At 35.0% G+C, this 20,300-nt stretch overlaps 1 protein-coding gene across 18 annotated transcripts in view; it reads right to left on the reverse strand.

Moving 5' to 3' along the window:
• The window catches only part of ESRRG (estrogen related receptor gamma), a 375,558-nt gene that overhangs the window by 44,669 nt on the left and 310,589 nt on the right, over positions 1-20,300 (reverse strand). For all 18 annotated transcript variants that reach the window (XM_015857192.3, XM_032443885.2, XM_085542936.1 and 15 more), the window contains one exon: positions 4,297-4,407. In XM_015857192.3, the coding sequence (XP_015712678.1) occupies positions 4,297-4,407 (111 nt within the window). The remainder of the gene's footprint in view (positions 1-4,296; positions 4,408-20,300) is intronic.

The raw sequence follows: 20,300 nt of genomic DNA on the forward strand, positions 1-20,300 counted from the left end.
GGAACACATATATATGATCACCTCCTTCATGCATTAGAATGCTTTTTTGACTATGCAAACAGAAAAGTTTTTCCTTTGTCTGATTACCTTCAAACCCAAAATATCCATACCAACTGCATCTGGTATGCTAATTTATAATAAAGTAATAAAATAATCATTTAGTCCGTGAAATTTGCAACTTCTATCAGTGATTCCAACTATCATTCTCTGTTTCAGGTGTTCTTATTGAACCACTGTAATAGAAGCAATCTGAGACTTTCTCAGTGCTTTATTATCCTATATATTGTATATTATGGGTGTCGTGCCTGCTAAAATGCTGATTTAGGCCTGTACACATTAGGGCCTAACCCCATGATAAAAATGGGTATAGTCAAATATATAGTCAAATATTTGCTTTTCAGTGATACACACAAACTTTGAATCATGTATAAAAACAGCTTCTTCAGGTATAAATGGAAAAATATTTAAAAACAGAGTGATGATTTCTCACATCTAGTTGGGAAAATCTAACAAAAGCAATGAGAAGCGCTAAAGTAGGAAGAAAAAAGAATAGATGAAGATCCTACCTTTTAAAACTGTTTATGTGCAAAGAATGATACTTTGTCATACACACACATGCATTATCTTTTATCTTTTATCTATATGCCATCTTAATTCATGTGTTTAAAATTTACTTTTCGTCCAGATTAATCATTATATATTTTTTATTTTGTTTTTATAATATATATAATACAATACATTATATCATATATTATTAAATATATAACAATTATTATTAATTGATAATATATAATAATAATTATTATAATTATTATATAATTATTATTTCATTATTAAATATATTATATATATACTATATAATATATTTGAATAAACTATTAAGTTATAAGTAAAACTAAGAACAAAGAGTGGAAAAGCCTGGGAGGTTTACAGCATAAGGCTGCCGTTCTATACTAAGAGAAAAAAATGAGCATTATAGCCACATTTGGCCACAATGGAAATATCCTGTCATCATACAGGAGCCTGAATAGTCACTCTGAGAGAACAGAACTGAAAAATGGGAAAACTAACTAATTCAATAAGCCTCCCAATACAGCACACATGATTTTAATTCCAAATATATTTACATTTTTACCTCTTTACGGTATCTCCTGACCTCAATTGCACCACCAGAAATTCAAGCCCAAACAGCGCCCTTTAGTGAATTTAAACTAATTGGTTCCTTTCTTATGATAAAGAATAATGGAACTTGATATAAATGCAATTCCATGGGGAGAAGATACCAAGTACTGTAGAGCAAGCTCTTAGAATTAGTATTGCTTCCCTTTTCTGCATTTTAGTCACAAGCTGGACCACACTGTCCTCCTACGGGGAAATGCAGTGGAAGCTGGCAGGGAAGTGACTTGCCCAGGAGTGTCAGAAGGGCTCCCTACTAGTCCATGACAGATTTTCATAAAATACTTACTTGATTCTGATTTCTGATACTTTATGGCTACTTTGTGACACAAGCTCCTTGATTCTGATCTACAGCCTCTACAATTTTTGCCTTATTCCAGATTTGTGTGTCAGAAGCTGTGATATATGCCAGCCCTTCATAAAATAAGTACTACATAGAAGAGCCAACTGGAAACCATCACATCAAGCATGTTTTATTACGAGAGGATATATTCATATTTTATAGAAACCATAGGAACTATGCCAACTGAGTAATTCTTGATCTCAATATTCTACTGATTATCAAACTGATTAATGAGATATTCTACTCTTATTTAGAGATGACAGATGGTAATTTTTAACGTATATTGGCAAAAAGCCTTTACACATCTTTTTTAGTTTTTATAAGCAGTCTTTCCTCAGCCTTTTTCCTTTTATGTACAGTTCATCATGTTTTTAAGTGAGAAAAAAATAACTGTGCTCCCTTCAGAATTCCAGTTCCTTATTTTCCCTGTAAACAAAAGAAGTAGCTGAAGAAGTTTTCTTTTTATACTTCCTTTTTAAAAATGAGGTTCCTCATCAATGGCTTTTTGTAAATGATTAAGTAATATCCTGTAATTTGGTTTATGACTCAAATATCTCAAATCCTTTTACTTTCACAATCAACAAGATCTGCAGACAAGCCATGAGATTTCATGGTGAAGCTGGAAAACAAAACACAGGCCACAAAACCTTCCAAACCTTCCTGATTTTTCACTATAGGGAAAAGAACTACATGTATTGAAGCACGTGTTAGTACACAACACAGGAAAATTCTGAATGTACTCAGAAAGCCCCATCACTCAGGAAATTGAATAGCCATGAGCACTGTTTCTAGGTAAATCTTATTTAATGTTTCCCTAATTAGAATCAATAGAACCCAATTTTCATTCCCATTCCTTTGTTATGCACGAACTATCAGTCAGGGTCCAGAAAATCTCCCAGGCTACTTCCACACAAAACCGATTCAACTGTTTCAAGTCTTGACACTTATCTGACAGGATCTGAAAATTAAGTTTTATAAATGTTTGGTTACAGAAATGTTTGTAATTAGACTAGATGAGGAAAATGAAGGGAGGCATTCAGATAATGAGTAATGATTTATAAGGAGGTTAGTTTATCTCAGACAAATGGAGCTTACAGAAATTGGTGTAGTTATCATCTTAAAGGTAATGTAATGCACTGCTTTGTAGTAATCTCAGGTTTACAGAGATTCTTGTGTTTCAGTACAAGAGTTTTAACCTCATTTCTATCAAAGGGCTCGGGGTTGTTTCTTCTTATTTTTTTCCCCTGCTTGGTTTTGGCTTTTTGCTATGCTAGGCTATCAGCATTTCTACTCAATGACAATATCAAGTAAATGAAAAACTGACAATCTGTGCACCCAGGAAAACTAAACCTCTAATGAAATTAAGCATTAGAGTTTAGTAATTTTTTTGTATTATCAGAAAGTTTTTATTATAATGTGCAAAATCTGCTTAGTGCAGCCCTAGATTGTATTTACAGAACGGTGGGACAGCTTATGTAGGCTGAGTAGAAGATGCCAGATTGGACAATTGAAGGAATATAATCAGCATAATGTTTTTTGGAAAGGCAAAAGGAAACTATGCCATATGTTCACTTAAGCCTTAATTTTATATAAAACTGGCTGTTTTTTCTTTGACACAGCTAAAATGCCCTTTCACTTACAGTTCAAAGACTGTTTATTTGCTCTCGAGAACCCCATATGCTCAAACGTATTGCACACAGCACTGTCCCCTACTGGGGAACATGAACTGAAACAAATTCCATTTTCCATACAGCCAGGTATTTTCAAGAGACTAAAACTGATGCGTGTGTTGTCTTTTTCTGTCAGATGCACAGGGGCAGACAAATGCAAAAGGAGGGAGAGTATCCTCTCCCTATTTGTCTGGTTTATTTCTCTGTCTTAAGAGCAAATTAACCTCTGCAACAGAAGCAACTGGATGTGTGAATTCTGATTTGAATTTGAAGTAAGTTTCCAACCATTGATACAGATTGCATGCCTTTGCAGGCTAATACACTGGCCTCTTGCACTACAGCTATAATGCTATTAAATTTACTTCATGGAATTAGTACAGTCGCTGCTTGAGTTTATATAAGCTGCAAAGCAAAACCCCTAACTATTTTTAGTTAATCTCAAAGAGGATGGAACTTGTATTTTGGCAATGAGATGATCAGCTCTCTATCTCTCTCTTTTAATTTCAGACCTGGCAAGATAAAATCAAGGACGCCATTAAAACAAAACAAAACAACAACAAACTACAACAAAACACCATAATGCTTATAAGGGTCCTAGAGCCCTAACTACCAATTTATGCTTGTTAATAGTGTGGCATATTGCTGCTTTAATCTAATGCTAGGTAATATGTTAATCTATGAGTATAAATTAATGAGGCTCTTAATGTATTTTCATTGGGATGTTGAGCAGTCAAATTCACTTAAGTTAGTGAAAACTACAAAAATCACTTTCTTGTGAAATCTGAAACTAGAAGCTTCAATGAACTAATGATCGCAGTATGAACCATTTTATATACTACTGAAAATAAAGATAACACATAAATGTAAAAATTGCACTGCATAAACCATACTTTTATACACTTCCACTGGTAAGAATGTTCTGTGTTCAACTTTGCTTGAGAAAGGATGAGCATATTTAAAATGAAGTAGGTTAACAGCCAAATGGATATTGCATTCATGGTAATATCTTCTGCCCACAACCCTGCCCCAGTCAGAAGCAGCCCAGCAAACAGGGCTGAGTCAATTCCTTATATTCAAAGAAAAATTGCATTTATCTGGTGTACTCACATGGCTTTTTTGCTGGCTGAACTAGCTGAGGGTTCAGATATGGACTATTCTCTGCGTCTATTCTGCGCTTGTACTTCTGGCGACCTCCACGTACTCTATCTAGGCGGACACCTACATTGGGAAAAATAAGCAAACATGACATTAAATATACTATGAGGATAACTTTAATGAAGCCATCTTCTAACTACTGCCTTTTGAAGTTTATTTAAAACGTGTATTTATTTCAAATGGTAATTTTAGAAGCAAGGAAAAGCAGCGCTGCAAGCATTGGAAAGCTATTCAGATTTTTACACATGCAAGAGTGAAGTATAAAACACAATTTCCTGTTTAGTGAAAACCATTTGTTCATTTTTAAATAATATTAATAACAGGTAAAGAGTTTAGATTCCATTAAGAGAAAGTTTGATCTTAAAGTCTTCTTCAGCAGATGCAAAAATTCAGAGCTGTAACAAACACCACGTGTATACAAAGCTAACATTACAAAGAGGAAATACAGAGAGAATTAGAACTTAAGAAAAAAAATGGTGCTACATACAGTCTAAAGTAATAAAAAGCAATGTTTTCAAGTATCACAGCCAGAGAAAACCAAGTAAGTACCTTAGTAAAATAAGAACCTGTACATATATTGAAGACCCAAAATGGTTCAAGAGAGTTTGGAAGAAATTGTATAGGTGTTCATTCAGATGTCAGCAATAATGAATTAACAACTGTAGTTTACTTTCATTGATCCAATAAAGCATTCTGATGCCTGTTTGGTACACAAAGAGAGGAGCTTGCTTTCTTGAAACAAACTATAGGCGTTCCAATAGACAAAACTGGAATGGGGGATAAGATAAGGATGGTGGATCCTACAAAACAATTAAGTATTTTTCCTTCTGAGACAACATTTTCCTACAAGCATGAAAAATGTCAGTATACACTTTTCTACTGCCATTATTATGCCCTACGTTACTCTTGTTTCTCTTCCACACATGAAACAGCTCTAGAACAGGCTTCTGGGCTGCAGGGAAACTACCACAAAATCAATTACTGTTTATGTGCACAGGAAGAACAGAGCACCAAACTTATGCACTGCCCATCTACCTGCCCTAGTAGCATAGTGTAGTCACAGGGAAGCACCTGTCACTACTCTTTCATTCTGAAAAAAAAAGAAAATTGACTGGGTTTTGGTATAAAAAAAAGAAGTCACTTTGGCATACAGCCATGAATCCAAAGCCAGATCATGTATTTTTCCTTTTCCTGTCCTATCTCCCACTCTCTGACCTGGCATGGCCTACAAGAGCACTCAGGAACTGAAGATGGCCTTTAGTTTTGTATCCTTGTACTTAGAGTGAAGGCTTTGCACATGTGGTATTTTCATTTCCCTAGAAGAACCATTAATGTCTGTGAAGGTGAAACAGCGAACTTGGCTTAAGGTCCCCACCAATGCCTGTAACCATAATGCAGTGTATTGACCATGGTAACAGACCTCATGTTTTTTGCTCTCCAGGAGATCTGGTAGTGATCACCTGCACTTCATGGTGAAATTTCATTTAATTCACTGTAGAAGACTGTGCATTTAACTCCCCTGACTTATGAATTATATTTTTTATTATACTTTACCAAATACTTTTGTGAATAAAATAATGCAAACAATAAAACTATCACAGAACCCAAACAGGTCAATATATAATTATGGAAGAAATCTTTATAGTATTTATCTTCACCATCATCAAACTTTTGACTGCTTGTTGATCTAAAGTTTTTGATATGTATTCAGTGTGATGCAATAAACTCACCATGGTTGTTTTTTATTTGCTTTCAATGTTCTGGTTACAAACTCATGAACCACAACAACACTTTAAAAATTGAAAGTCTAAAACTTTTCAGAGCTACTGATAACTCAGTGTTCTCCATCTTTGAATCAGCAAGTTTGAGCTATATGCAAAGAAAATGACATCCAGGACAATACACTCCTCTAAAAACAAACAGCAAAAGACTAAGGTTTGACAGTAGAATACTCAGAAATAGGCAAAGCATTTGAACAAGCCACATGTGATATTGGTGGGATTACAAAAACGTCTGCCCAGCATTTGAGGAAAAGTAGATAGAAAATGATTTCTGCATAATTCAGATGCTATCCTTCTTTCTGTTTGGGAACAGATTTCATAGTGATAAAGATGGATAGCACCAGACAGAAGTATGTTTAATCAAAAAGTAATGGAACTGAAGCTTAAATTAAAATAATATAAATCTACCAAGATGAACAATTTTTACCTCCCCTGCATTTGCAGAGATACAAATGCAAGCCATTCACATACTCAGTGGAAGGAAACACAGGAAAATGTCACAAAACTATATGTAGAACCATACACTCACCTTTATACATATATATATACTATTAATCATGGCTGTATTTTTTAAAAGAAGAAAAACACTGCAATGGTAAATTGTGGAAAGCTGGTATTTCATGATTTTAAATTACACAAATACAGTATAACCAGCTCTAATTCCAATGTGAAAACATTTTTAAACTAAAAGAAAATAAATTAAGAGATTTATAACCCTTTAATTAAAACTGATAAGGATCTTCTAAGCTTTCCTCGCTTCTAAATACCGTTAATTTACCAAGTAAATTTTTCAACACCAATTTCTGATAATCTAACACATGCTAAGTGGTATGCTACTTCCCAAGAGTCTTTAGAGGAGAAACAGTGCAAAACACTCCTTAATGAAGGATATCAACTTCATATTTGGTAAAAAAAAAACACAACAAAACAACACACTACAGTTTGGAAGATAGCAAGCTGAAATCCAGAGGTTCCAAAGTGCATCTATATGTTTTTTGGTGTTTTTTTCCCCCCTATAACTCCCATAGCTTGCATAAGAAAATTCATTATAAAAAGTTATGTTTATCTGATCTCAATATGATAACAGCTGATGCCTTGTTTAAAATAAATAAATAAATCCGTTGAGAAAGATCTTAGTATGGGAAGAGGGGCCTGACATCTTCATCACAGTTAATTGCTCCTATTCAAAGCATACTCTTTACTCAGATTATTAAAGCGGATATTGTGGCATCTACCTATAGCACAGGGGTAAGTAGACCCCTGATTCAGTTCTGTGTATGACTTGCTGTAACCAGCTCAGAGACAGCAGCTTAGTTCACTCACCCTACCAGTGTCCCCAGCTGTCAAGTGTAAAGAAAGCTTCCAATCCTTTCCATATAAACTAATGCCAAAGCTGAGAATGTGTTGCACCAAAGTATTATCATTACAGTTATTTAGGGTTAAAATTTCCACTAGTATCACCAAACAAAGTTTGACCAGAGAGAGGAAAGTTGATTCTCCACATTCCTCAAGCACTGAGCTTCATTTTTAAATTCTTCAGCAGAGAAACAAAAACAAAACCCCAAATGAGAATAACAAGGCTGACCACATGGAGTCTTATTTTGGTACCAACAGTAAGAACAGTCCTGCTCTCAGTTATAATGTGACATCAACAGTCAAGTGTAATGCATTAACTTAGAACAAGCATAACTCGTGAGCACATCAAGAATGATGGGTAGTAGCACATTGTGATATGATTAACAAAGCTCAGAAAATACTGATTACACTAGAACTCTAATTCAGATATGGGAACTATGTAAATCAGTGCAACATCTACCTTTTTTCTTAATACGGAAACTACAAACATAAATACATCATAGGAATTTCTTCCTCTGACCCTAAGGGAGAAAATGACCTCATGGTTACCTCACTAGCTTCTACAAAGAGTTTACAACCTGGTTCCTCACATCGCCTCAGCATAACACTTGTCAGCTGCTTATCAACACAGAACAGAATGATACTAGGCACAAACTCTCTAAAGTGAAAGCATCCATGGAGTTTTGCACAGGAATAACTGAAGACTGGAGCTGCTGCAGAAAATGAGCCACCTGCCAGAAATTTCCTTCCAAACAAACTTAACACAGGCAAATCCGAACTCTCCATTTTCACCTTCTTCAAGCTGCCTGTTCCTCCCTCACCAATGCTGTTGCAAGTTATTATTCCTTTTCTGTACTACTTTTCTCACACTGCCCTGAAGCATTCATTTGTGACAGGTACCCCACTGTGACCAGTATTATATAATCAAAAAGATTGACCTTGTCCCAATACATTGTTCATTTTGTGATTCACATCCTAAATATGATAATCATTTCTAACTATCTGTTATTTTTCTACACAGATCCAAGCAGTACACAAATTACAACACGTACTCCTTCATAATTTGGCTCTCTCCCTCTAACACAGCACTCTGTATGGAGTATTCATATTCCCATCTCATTTTCTGGGATACAAAACTGGGTACGGTCCATTTTCTCCAGCTGCTTCTAAGATTCCAAAACTGCCTTAAATGTTATATGACCTAATTAGTAAATTTTACACTTACTAATACGAATAGACTACAGAAAAACTGCACCTTGCCAAGCTTTTGAAGAACACCAGTAGGAAAGGCAATAAAAATACAAACCCAGAACAGATCAACAGCAAAACTGTTAAGAGTAAGAGGAATCTTAATGGCAGTTTCTGATGTGGTTCTCTTTTGGGCTAAAATCTTGATAGAGTGTTCCAGTTCGATTTGATCACACTGTACCTGTTAAGACTGTAGGCTAAGCTTGGGTGAATACTGTAAAATCTGAGTTTCACATATTCTCAAGAGAAAGGCAGAACCAGTTGATTTCTCTGCCATGAACACAGTCAGGTGTATTCACAGATACAAATGCACGGTCCTCTAGTTACACTTTAGACAACTGAATTACCTCTATAGTTTGGGATAAGTATGAGGCCAGTAGATTAAACATAAAGTCTGAAAGATCTGCAACATACTTTAAACCACAAAAGACTTCTCACAGTCTCATGGAAACATACACTTAGTAGCACAGCATGAAGAAAAAGTGCAACATGAGCTATCTTTTCTTCTAGATCTGCATACTTGCTTTGTGTGCTGAATTATAAGGATGTTGGAGAACTTTTGAAATCAGTTTTACAAGGTATTTGGATAATACCATGCACAGGAAAGAATTCAGCAAAATGTGTAAAATAGGTGTCCATTAGGCAGGCAATAGTTTGAGCACAGAGCCCTAAGTCAAAGTAGATAAAAGCTATGACTCATATTAAAGCTTTACTGATCTGCAGTTGAATTAACAACTAGCAGGGGAAGGCTCTAGTGTCTTGCCTTCCTTCAGCTATCTGCACTATTAAACACATTACTTAGTTAGCAAAGGAAGTCCAAAAATCATTCTCCTACTTTACATACAGTCAGAATTAAAAAATATTTGTTACTATGGGATGACTTCAAGAACTGCCTATAAATAGAAAGACAAGACAGTGTGTATTACTTTAGCATCTAACTTGCTCTGTGACTTTAAATTGCTTAATTTATCCGTTCCCAATTTGCAGCTGATTGTTTATTAGCCAAAACCATTTTCCAGGTTGAAAATTCAAATCAGAAAAATACACTGCTTGTAAGATACCACTTCAATTTATTATTTCATTTCAGACTTCACCCATGTTTAATACACAAGAATTGTCCTTAGGCAACCAAATCTCAGTAACAATTTGGAAAAATGCTGTTTTTTCTTGGAAGCACGATGGATTTTACCACAGAAATTGAAAAAAGATTCTCTTACATTAAATCCCAGAAGGACTTTTGATTGTCCATTTGTTTGTTTGACAGAGGAACTGTTAAATGTGTTACTTACACAGCCCAGTTCTCAACCTCTCCTGGCAAGGACATTAACTTTGCATGAACTAACCACCTATATGACGAACTTTTGAGCTCTGCTCAAGATAAGAAACATGCATAAAATCCACTTAGTTTTCCTATGGAAATGAGATTTTGTGTAAATAAATTATTATTATTATTATCATTATTATTATTATTATTATTATTATTATTATTATTATTATTATTATTATTATTATTATTATTATTATCATGAGTGATTTTCAGTGAAAAACTGTCCATAATTAAATATGCTTGTGTGAAGAAAATACGGCAAGAAATGTTTTTCAAATACTTTGGTTGCTTTACATTTTTTAATGGTTCCAGAGGAAGTCAAGTATCCTAATCTGTGACACTCACAAATACAAATTAGGTCACATGCAACAGGTGACAAGTTTTAATTGAATGTCTTCTGTCTGCAATTCTGACAAAAGGTGAATGGAAATAAATGAGTCTGGCAAGACAGCCCTGAGCCTTACAATACCCAATATCTCATTATTTTTAAACAGCTATCTATAAACTGATGCTGACAAGCCTTGAACCTTTTATTTCTGTTCAAGAAGAGGTGAATGTGCAAAAAGGGGAAGAAAAAAAAAATAGAAAGAAAGAAAAACAGGACAGCTACTCTGTTGCATTAAACATGCAATGGCCATTATTAGCTCTCAAATATTACAAAAGGATACCTTTAACATTTCACATAAGGACTAAAAACAATAAAATCTTTCTTTCCCAGAAGAGATGCACTCTAGTCATTCAGTTCCAGCTGCCCAGATTTGTTCTTTTCTAAGTGTTATTCTACTAGAACATCAACAGAATTATGTTAGATTCATGCTGATTTTAAAGAGACAGAAATTAAAGAGCCACTAAACGAAGGCTTCAAATCCTCCACTTTGTTTTCTTCACTCTTCTAAAGTGATTAAAAGCTTTAGTTGCAGCAAAACAAGCATGTTTGTAAAGAGAGAAGGAAATGCAATTCAGAGCTAAGACTTGGAATATGGAAAGCTCTAACATTCTTGTATGAAAGCTACTATCACGTAATACTTCTTTCCACATTACTTGGATTGCTAATATTATGCAACTAGGAAGAAGTATAAAGGCTGAAAAAGCTTTATGAATAATTAAGAAAACGTTGTTGCTAATTCCACCCTAAAATTTCACATCAATGTGCCCACATGTCATAAGCAAAATCTATAATACTACATGCCTTACTTTTTTTTTATTATAAATATGGCATCCTGGGACAAGATATACAAATGAAGGCAATACATCACCAACTCACTACCACAGTTATTACTTTTATTCAGTTAAATGTGGTTACACAAGATGCTATCTTGTTTCAGAACTCAAACTGCAACTAGTTTAATGAGGAGGAGTTACTTGCTATCAATACAGTTGCAATCACTACTTCAAAGTGACAAAAGCAGGCTGGACAAGACAGCTTGGCTGATGGCTGAAGGAAAGAGTATGAAGGCCCAGAGACACACAGGACAAAAAATAAGTTTAAACAAGTCCTTACCAGTGCTTGAAGGTCAAAAGCAGGCCTTCATTCTGGATTTCACTGGCAAAACTTATAAAGAATTCAGGAGCTATGCTAGTGACAACTCTAATAGAAAAGAAGCCTAACTGAATTTCTGGACCATTTGCTGGAGACTCTCAAGAGAGATGGGAAGATCAAAATGAAATGCATTATAATAATCGGACTGTAAAGTACCATGAGCATGAATCAAGATTTCAACACCCCTTTCAGCTATAATAATGTATGGTTTCACAATATTTTAACTTTCACAATATTTTAGTTTGTGTCAAAACATTTACATAAAATTACATCAGTCCTATTGGGACTGAAAAATAGCTTGCTTAGAATAGGATTCTCTATCTAGAAGAAGTGATTTCATTTGGCAGGAGCTGGCAGAGAAAAAACTAAAGTATCTCTCTCATCATACTAGAGCTATGAAAAAGATGTACCTTCTGTTCAAATCCTGAAGTTCTTTATCTTAACAAATATTGCCTGAGAATAGGTTTCTCTCATTTGTCTTTCATTACCCTCACTTTTTCTTTCCTTTTGGAACAAAACCTTTCTCATCTCCTGCAAGGAGCAGCTAGTCACTCTGCACTGAATAGTTAAAGATTACAATGAGTAAAATTTAGCTTCTAAGTTATGCACATCTGGAAAAGCAAGAGATAGTTATCTTCTAGTTAAGGTGGCTCTGTATTACTAGTTGAATTTATAGTGGTCTTAGTACAAAAACGTGCAAAAACCTGTTCTCACAGAATTTCAGCCTTTTCTAAGACTGTTCATGGTTACATCATTTGACTTTTTTCTTTTTTCCTTGTAGCTTACCCATAACAATATTATTACTGCAATCCTTAACATATACATGTGTTGAGTAACTACGAGCTACACTTTTCTTAGCAATATACTACATAATTCTTCCCTGATTTATTTATTTTTATTCTTTGGAAGAATAAGATATTGGTTTGCAGAACCTTTTCAGTTCTACACCTCATCTTTCATACATCTCTGAAGCAGAATTCTGAACTTATCTTTCTGTTGGCAGATGACATGGCTTTTCTGTGCTTTGCAGAAGTTCTGCATTCCTGTCCACATTCCATATCTGTTTCTGTTTCTTACAACTCTCTCTGCTACAGAACAAGTTTAGCAGTGGCCCATATAAGTCTGTAAGAGCGAATGCCGTATTTTGTGAAAGCAAGGAACTTTAAATCCCTGTTTTCTACTACCTGACCAACTTTTCTCTTTCTGAGCAATTGTTTATTATACAATGGGAATATTTAGCTGGCACTTAAAAAAGAATAGTAATCAAGGCACAGGAAAGTACTAACATTACATATCACAGCATCATTCTGTGCAGCAATGCTCCTGGCATAGAATCTCAGTGTTAATGCTGAAGAACAAACTGAAGCTTTTTGTTTGTTTGTTTCCAGAACATGCTTTGCAGTGGGTTACTGTGATCCCTGTTCCAACAACAAAACTAAAACTTAAATAACAGGCTAGATGAACATCAGATCAAGACATAAAACAGTAAAATAAAGAAAGGAATATGTCAACACAGCAGAATTTCTTCCTATTAGTGTTTCTTGGCAACTTAAAGAATTATGTCAAAAGGCAGAAATAAAGAGGGAAGGTATTTTCTCTGTATCCACGAGATACATGCATGCATGATGGTTTCAGGAGGTGGCAGGTAAAAACATCCCAGTGCGTAGCGTGCAGCTGAATTAGCATTAGGATGTGATTACGGAAATATTTTTTTTTTCTTTTTCTCATAAAAGTTGGGTAGTAAATTATGTAAAAAACTCTGATAATTTACTCACAAAATTGTATGCAGTAATCAATAGGAAAACAAATTCATTAGACAAACCCTTAACTAATAGTCTTCTGTAATTTCTCATCATGACAACAGTAGCTTCAGGAAGTCCTGCCAGAGAATCAGAAGAGACTATCGTCCTTTCAACCACGCTGTAATTCATCTGAAGCTTCTTTCTATTCCCAGCACCCCCTTTATTGAGAGATGTAATTGATATGACCTTGATCATCAGATTTCAGATCTTTACTCAGAGACTATGCACAACAAAACAATTTTTAGTTCAGAATTCAAAAACTGGCTGCAAAGTTTCTGGAAGTTGAGGAAAATGAGGGTGTTATAATAGTGCTGCATTTCTAAGAGTACAGAGCTTTGCCATAGCCACTCATTTTGAAAATATACTTGTTTTTGCTCATACATTCTTGCATGTATGAGAAGTGTTCCAAGAATCTCATCCACAGAACTCTTCAGAAGAAGTATTTGTATATTATACAAAGCATGACAGTATGCAAACATTTGCTCCAGCATTTTCCAGAGTACTCAGAGTACCGAAAGTATCAATGGAATATCTGATTGAGGGGGATATCATCAATTCAATTAAATGCTTTACAGTCTTAAATAGATATTTGTATGTTTGCATAACATCGATGGAAAAAAACAAAACAAACCCAAAATAACAAAAAATGGTTTTCAAAGGGCATTTTGTTTAACCTTTCCCCTGTTATTCTTTAGAGACCAGTATAAAACAGTATAAAACCAGCATAAAACTGAAAAGCATCAGGTTGATTTTTTAAAATTCCTGTAATAGCTGCATATAATCTGTTTCAACTTGGTAAAATAATGGTGAAAACAAAACAAACAAAATGAAAAACATAGGAAGTTCAAACAGGCAGAGTTTTGTGGACCCAAATATAAAAAAAAATAATAATAATATACCAGTTAACTCCTCATTCTGAACATGAAATATTCTTCTGGAAGAAACACTCAATTAACACCCAGAGCATAACTGATTTATACATCAGGTCCTACCAGCCTCAAAACTTGCTGCTGCCCAGCACTCTGAAGTGACAGGTTATTCTGGCTGAGGCTTCTGCATCTTGTCTCAAGGTAATATGGGAGCAATTAATGGAAAGGTTAGTAGTGAGACCAGTTAATTGATGCAACTGCTAGAAGCTCTCAGTACAAAAGCATAATGGTTACCTTCACATATTGACTGCTCTTTTGTAGTTAGCATTAGAAGTGGATCACAGTTAATGCAGAAAATCCCAGTTAAAAACAGAATTATAATGTGGTTGGAGCTTTCCAGTCTTTGACTGACCATAATGTTAAGCATAATGAGTGCTATGAGATAAATTGTTTTTTCTTTAATAAAACACAATAAATTCTGCCTTAATTAGATGATACACTCTGATTATAAAATGCCTCTGCTCTAAAATAGATAACAGTGATGATTTTCTTCTAATCTCACAGGTAATACTAGCTCTTTTGGAAATGGGTTAATAAATTCTAGTTCTCTAAACCAGGCAGTCTGATTTACTGCAAACTTCCCCCATTACAGTTACAGTAGATGTCTATCAAATTGCTTATGAGAACAAATTTATGGAAAATATCCAAGAGTAATGCTTTGTTCTTATTACAATATATGAATATGTATGCAATTTTAGCCAGACTAAATGAACAAAGCAAAGCAAAAAGAAAAGGCAAAAAAGGTCAACAATCGGTGTCAGGAGAATTATTCTTTTTCAGAAGAAGAAACTCCTCGCTGTTAGAAATGCCTTTGTACAAAAGATATCTAAGGAAAATATTTTTGTCTAAATTGCAATTGCAAACACTATGAAGAAAAAAAAATGTAGAAAGCATGTAAGGGTACGTTAATACAAATGATTGGGCAACATAATTACGTGAGCAGTAGAAGAAAATAAGAGGATCATAAACATAAGAGGAAATAAAGCGTAACATTTCTTTATCTCTAGAAAATACATAATTGTAAAAAAAGGCAAAGGTTTTAAGTTGATAATTCCTGACAAGAATACTCTCTTTAAACTGGCACGTATTTAGCCTTCTGAATACAGATCTCAATGGGAATATTTGCTGTGCACAATGCAAAATACATGCATATTTTATTTATCTGCAGGCCATAAAAAGAATATTTACCAAACAGGAGCCTGAGCTCTTCTTACTCAATGCATTGCAAATCTAGCATAATTCTACTGAAGTCAGTAGATTTATCCAGTTACTTCAAAGGAGAAAAAAGGGCAAACAGTTTATTTTCATGGACTCGGTATTTGTTCTGAACAGCATGTTCCCTTTCAAAGTTTTCTCTCCTATTTCTCTCTCAAAGTTCACTTCCCCATCATTGAAGCAGATATACATTGGGTTCTTCTTTTTTTATTTAAACATATAACTTACATTCCTACCTGAATTTCCTTCCCATGATTTGTGTCATCCAGTTTAAAAGACATTACGGCTAAAACAAGAACAGAATTCACTGGAAGAAGACAGCCTATGCAGAAAATAACCTAAGTAAATAAACTCACAAATAGAAACCTAGAGAAGCATTTCAGATTATTTATAACTAGAACCCACAAAACAAATACGTACAATCCTCTCACAAGGATAGTTTTTGAGCAACATCACCGTGAAGCATACATACAAGTCAATCTGAAATTGTATTTGTGACAGACACCACAATGTTCAAGGAGAAAAAGTAAACTCTCTCAGTATGATGATGAGAACAGACTTACTGTACTGGCTCACCATAAAATTCAGCAATTGTATTGTAATTGAATAGTATGTCATGTTCAGCAGAAACTCAAATTTTCAAGCAGAAAAGAGCATTGGACAAATTACAACATGCCTTTTCCCACATCCTCTTGCACTGAATACGTAGTTTTTCCATCTATTATTGTAAATGTCTCCCCCTGCTATAGTTGAGTTGGCCTATTTATTTATTTATTTATTTGTGACTGAAAGTTTAATTATTTTGAATTCTGAAGAATGCTGCTCTTCTGCCTTCAGAAGCAATTATTTCAACACAAGTTTTCCTAATATAATTTTGCTACTCATACATCTGTTTTGTTACTTGTACTTTTGATACTTGTACTTCTGTTTTTTTTTGTTTTTTGTTTTTTTTGGGGTTTTTTTTGGATTTATTTATTTTTTATTATGCTTTCTCTGTCAATATGGTCTACAAGCTTTTCTGAACTGAAATAAGATTTGACTTTAAACATATCTATACATTTACTATGATGCTCAAAACATTAAAATTCTTTCATCAAGAGAGGACAGTCACAGTTGAAAATATTCATGCGAGGTGTAAATGAGACACAGGAAAAATATTTACTTGATATTTACATTATTGCCAAGTGTATCAGGAATTCTCTTGGCATAATTGTCACGTAGATTTAAGGCTCTAGTTTCTTTGAAAGTCAGATTGAAAAAAACAGAATCTATATCTAAAAGAAACATTCACAAAAATTTGTTTTTATTACTTATTCATCCTTCTTTATGTGACCAAAGAAACCATAAAAAGAAACACATCTAGCAGTTCTAACTGCATACAAAAGACAGTCACGTTGTTCTTGTTCTTGAATAGATGAGTACACTGGGTCCTTTGCTTTCCCACAAAACACTGTAATTGCTGTCACCTCTGTGATCAGGAAAACAGGGAAAAGCTTAAAAGAAAAGGAAAGAGCACGATCTATACCATGCTGCAAGGAGTCCACGTCTCTTGTCCAGCTAGCTACCAAATGCTGCTCACACTCTGCATATTACAGAGTAACTTGAACAAATAACACTATACTGCTTAATGACTAATTTAAGACAAGTGTTGAAATTCCTTACTCATTCTTTTATTCCACCTTACGTAAGAAATCCTTCAATACAAATACAGGGAACAAAAGACATGAAGGTCTCAAGAGCTGCTGGCAAAGGCTCTGCATGGTTCAGTCTTTGTATTTTCCCTGTCCCCTCACCCACAGATCACTCCCCTAAAATCCAAAATTACTTCTACGACTGCCCTTTAAGCAGAACAAATATGTTCCTCCTCCTTCTTTTGGCTCTTTTTGACCTCACAGCTTTCTCTTTGGATCAGAACTTCCCTCGGCAATAGGTTTTGTTTGTTCTAGAAAGTCAATTTGGGATCCATTTTTTGATGTTCTAATTTATTACCAATTTGAATCTGAACTACAAAACTTCAGAAGAACAGTATAAAAATACGTATGGAGTTCTCAACAAGAGAGCTGTGCTTATTACATTACTATAATGACATAATAAGATCTCATCTGTATTTTGAGAAGAAATGGACAGAAGAATTTCTCTCTTTCCCTCCTCTAAAGCTTAACTTAGTGAACCCAGAGAAAAGAATGGAAGCACCTGCTGAAAAACAAGTCTACATGACCAGCAAAACTGTGTGGCGGTTACAGGAAAAATCAACACATTTTCTGGGGATATGGTTTACTGCATAAAATAAAAAAAAGAGAGCGATAAGAATGGATCCTCTGATGAATCACTGAATCATTATGATTGGAAAAGAACTCTAAGATCATCTAGTCCAACTGTCCACCCACCACCAATATTTCCCCACTAAATCATGTCCCTTAGTACCACATTTCTTGAACACCTCCAGGGGACAGTGACTCAACAGCAGCCTGTTCCAGTGCCTCACCATTCTTTCAGAGAAGTTTTTCCTAATATACAACCTGAGGGCATTCCTTTCCATCCTACCACTGTTACTCAGGAGAAGAGGCCAACCCCCAACTTGCCACAACATCCTTTCAGGCAGTTGTAGACAGCAATAAGGTCTCCTCTGAGACTCCTCCAGACTAAATAATCCCAGTTTCCTCAGACATTCTTCACTCAAGCTTCAGTCCCCTCACCAGCTTCATTACCCCACTAGGGACACACACCAGGGCCTTGATGTCTTTCTTGTAGTGAGATGTCCAAAAGTGAACATAGTACTTGAAGTATGGTCTTACCAGAACTAAGTACAGGGGGACAATCACCTTGTCCTGCTGTCACCATTATTTCTGATACAAGCCAGGATGTCATTGGCTTTCTTGGTCACCTGGGCACACTGCTGGCTCATGTTCAGGTGAGCATCAACCAATACCCCAGGTCCTTTTCCTCTGCATGGTCTTCCAGCCACTCTGTCCCAAGCCTGTAGCACTGCATGGGATTGATTAAATCACAGAGTAGGACCTGCCTTGTTTTTGTTGAATTTCATCCCCTTGGCCTTCTAGTGATCTCAATTGTCCTAACAAATCAAGTATTTTCTGATAATGTTTCTTAAGGTTTTACATGGTTCCCATTTGTTGACATGGGAGATTTATGTGAACATTACACAGCTTGGCATTGCTCAGCAGCATTTGTTTCTTGAACTGAAGCAGGTCTTAGAAACTGTAACACAATTCATTTTTTACTGCCTTTTCCCCATCTTACAGTTATTTTCCACTTGTCATGCCATTTCCTCAGATGCTGTGGTACTCTGGATGGATACCTCTTTATTATTCTCTCCAGCTTGTGCCTTTCTTTTCATATTGCTCAGCGATCTTCCTTTCAAACTATCCACTAAGAACAGTAGTAAACTTCCCTAATTTCTGCCAAGCTCATACCAAGTCTGTTCTCCCAGTGATTGTACATAGATATTTTTTGAAGTCAAGTTGGCTTGTGTTTAAAGACTAGCACAATAGGAAACTTGGCTTTTAAATGCATCAACCTAGCATCGCTTCAGCGGTAGCTGGACCTTATTCTATTCATATATTATTATATATGAAAACTTTTAAGTTTTCATACACTTGCTTATTGTTTGTTTCATTGTATCATGTTGCTTCTACTCTGAGATATACTATAATGTTCGTAATATAGTATATTTGCTATACTTCACGTTTTTTATGCCAAGAAGCACACCAAACCTTCAAGGTGTATAACCCTTGTCAAAACTCAGTTGGCAGTTGGCAACTGTTACAATTAACTGACTGCAACTCCAAGTGCTGGATGTTATACTTTGCAGCTGGGGAAGCTCCTGAATCTTGTTTAAGAAAGAGAGGGCTTCATTTATCTACAGCAAACCCCACTGTGGAAGAATATGCATAAGAAAGGCTCTGTGTGCTGAATTTAGAGGGAAATAGAAACAAACTTTCTGTGTATCATAAACATACTTCACAACATTAAGAACAACTGATCAAACTAAATCGGTGGTTTAGTTTAACTAATATGGATGTGTGGTCTGAATTATCGGTAATGAAATTGCACCTGTGCTGGCAGAGATAGAAAAAGGTTCAATGTCTATTAAGCGGACCAATGCAACTGATAAGTGAACAGGCTCTTTCTTATCCATCTCATACTGTTGTTACTGAAATGAGCCATAATCAGATGTTTTCTAGATGGATTCTGTATGTGATTTATATGTTATACACCATAAAATGGATGATTCCAGAAGTATAATGCCAAAACTGGTAAATACACATTATTTGATTTTTCAGACATGTAAAACTAAGTCAGGACAGGAAACAGAAGAGAAAACATATCTTATTACTTGTAATTGCACCACAGTCCATCCTGCCAATGGCAAAGATCAATGGCTGGCCTAGTAATTTCTCCACTGAGAATAGATACAGAGACAGACAACTCCTGTATGTCCTTCTCATTCATCAACACATATTGCAAAAAAACTGGTGGATTATTCAAAGCAGATTTCAGTTCACATTATTAATGTGACAAACAACTAAGAACTTTTTTTTTCAGGCAAGTAAGTACTACAAAGCAATGAAACTACTGTAAAGATATATATATATAAAATAACAATAAAAGAACTTAAATTGTTTTAAGGAAAAGTCTTTTCTCCTTTTTTTACCTTACAAGTAAAACTGTTATCAAAGCTTTCAAAACAGAAGTTGCACAGAGGATCAAAAAATGATGCTTTAATTCTATCTAAATATG

The sequence above is a fragment of the Coturnix japonica genome, chromosome 3 (genome assembly GCF_054131305.1).
Source record: "Coturnix japonica strain WE chromosome 3, WE-NBRP24, whole genome shotgun sequence".
Classification (NCBI taxonomy): Eukaryota; Metazoa; Chordata; class Aves; order Galliformes; family Phasianidae; genus Coturnix; species Coturnix japonica.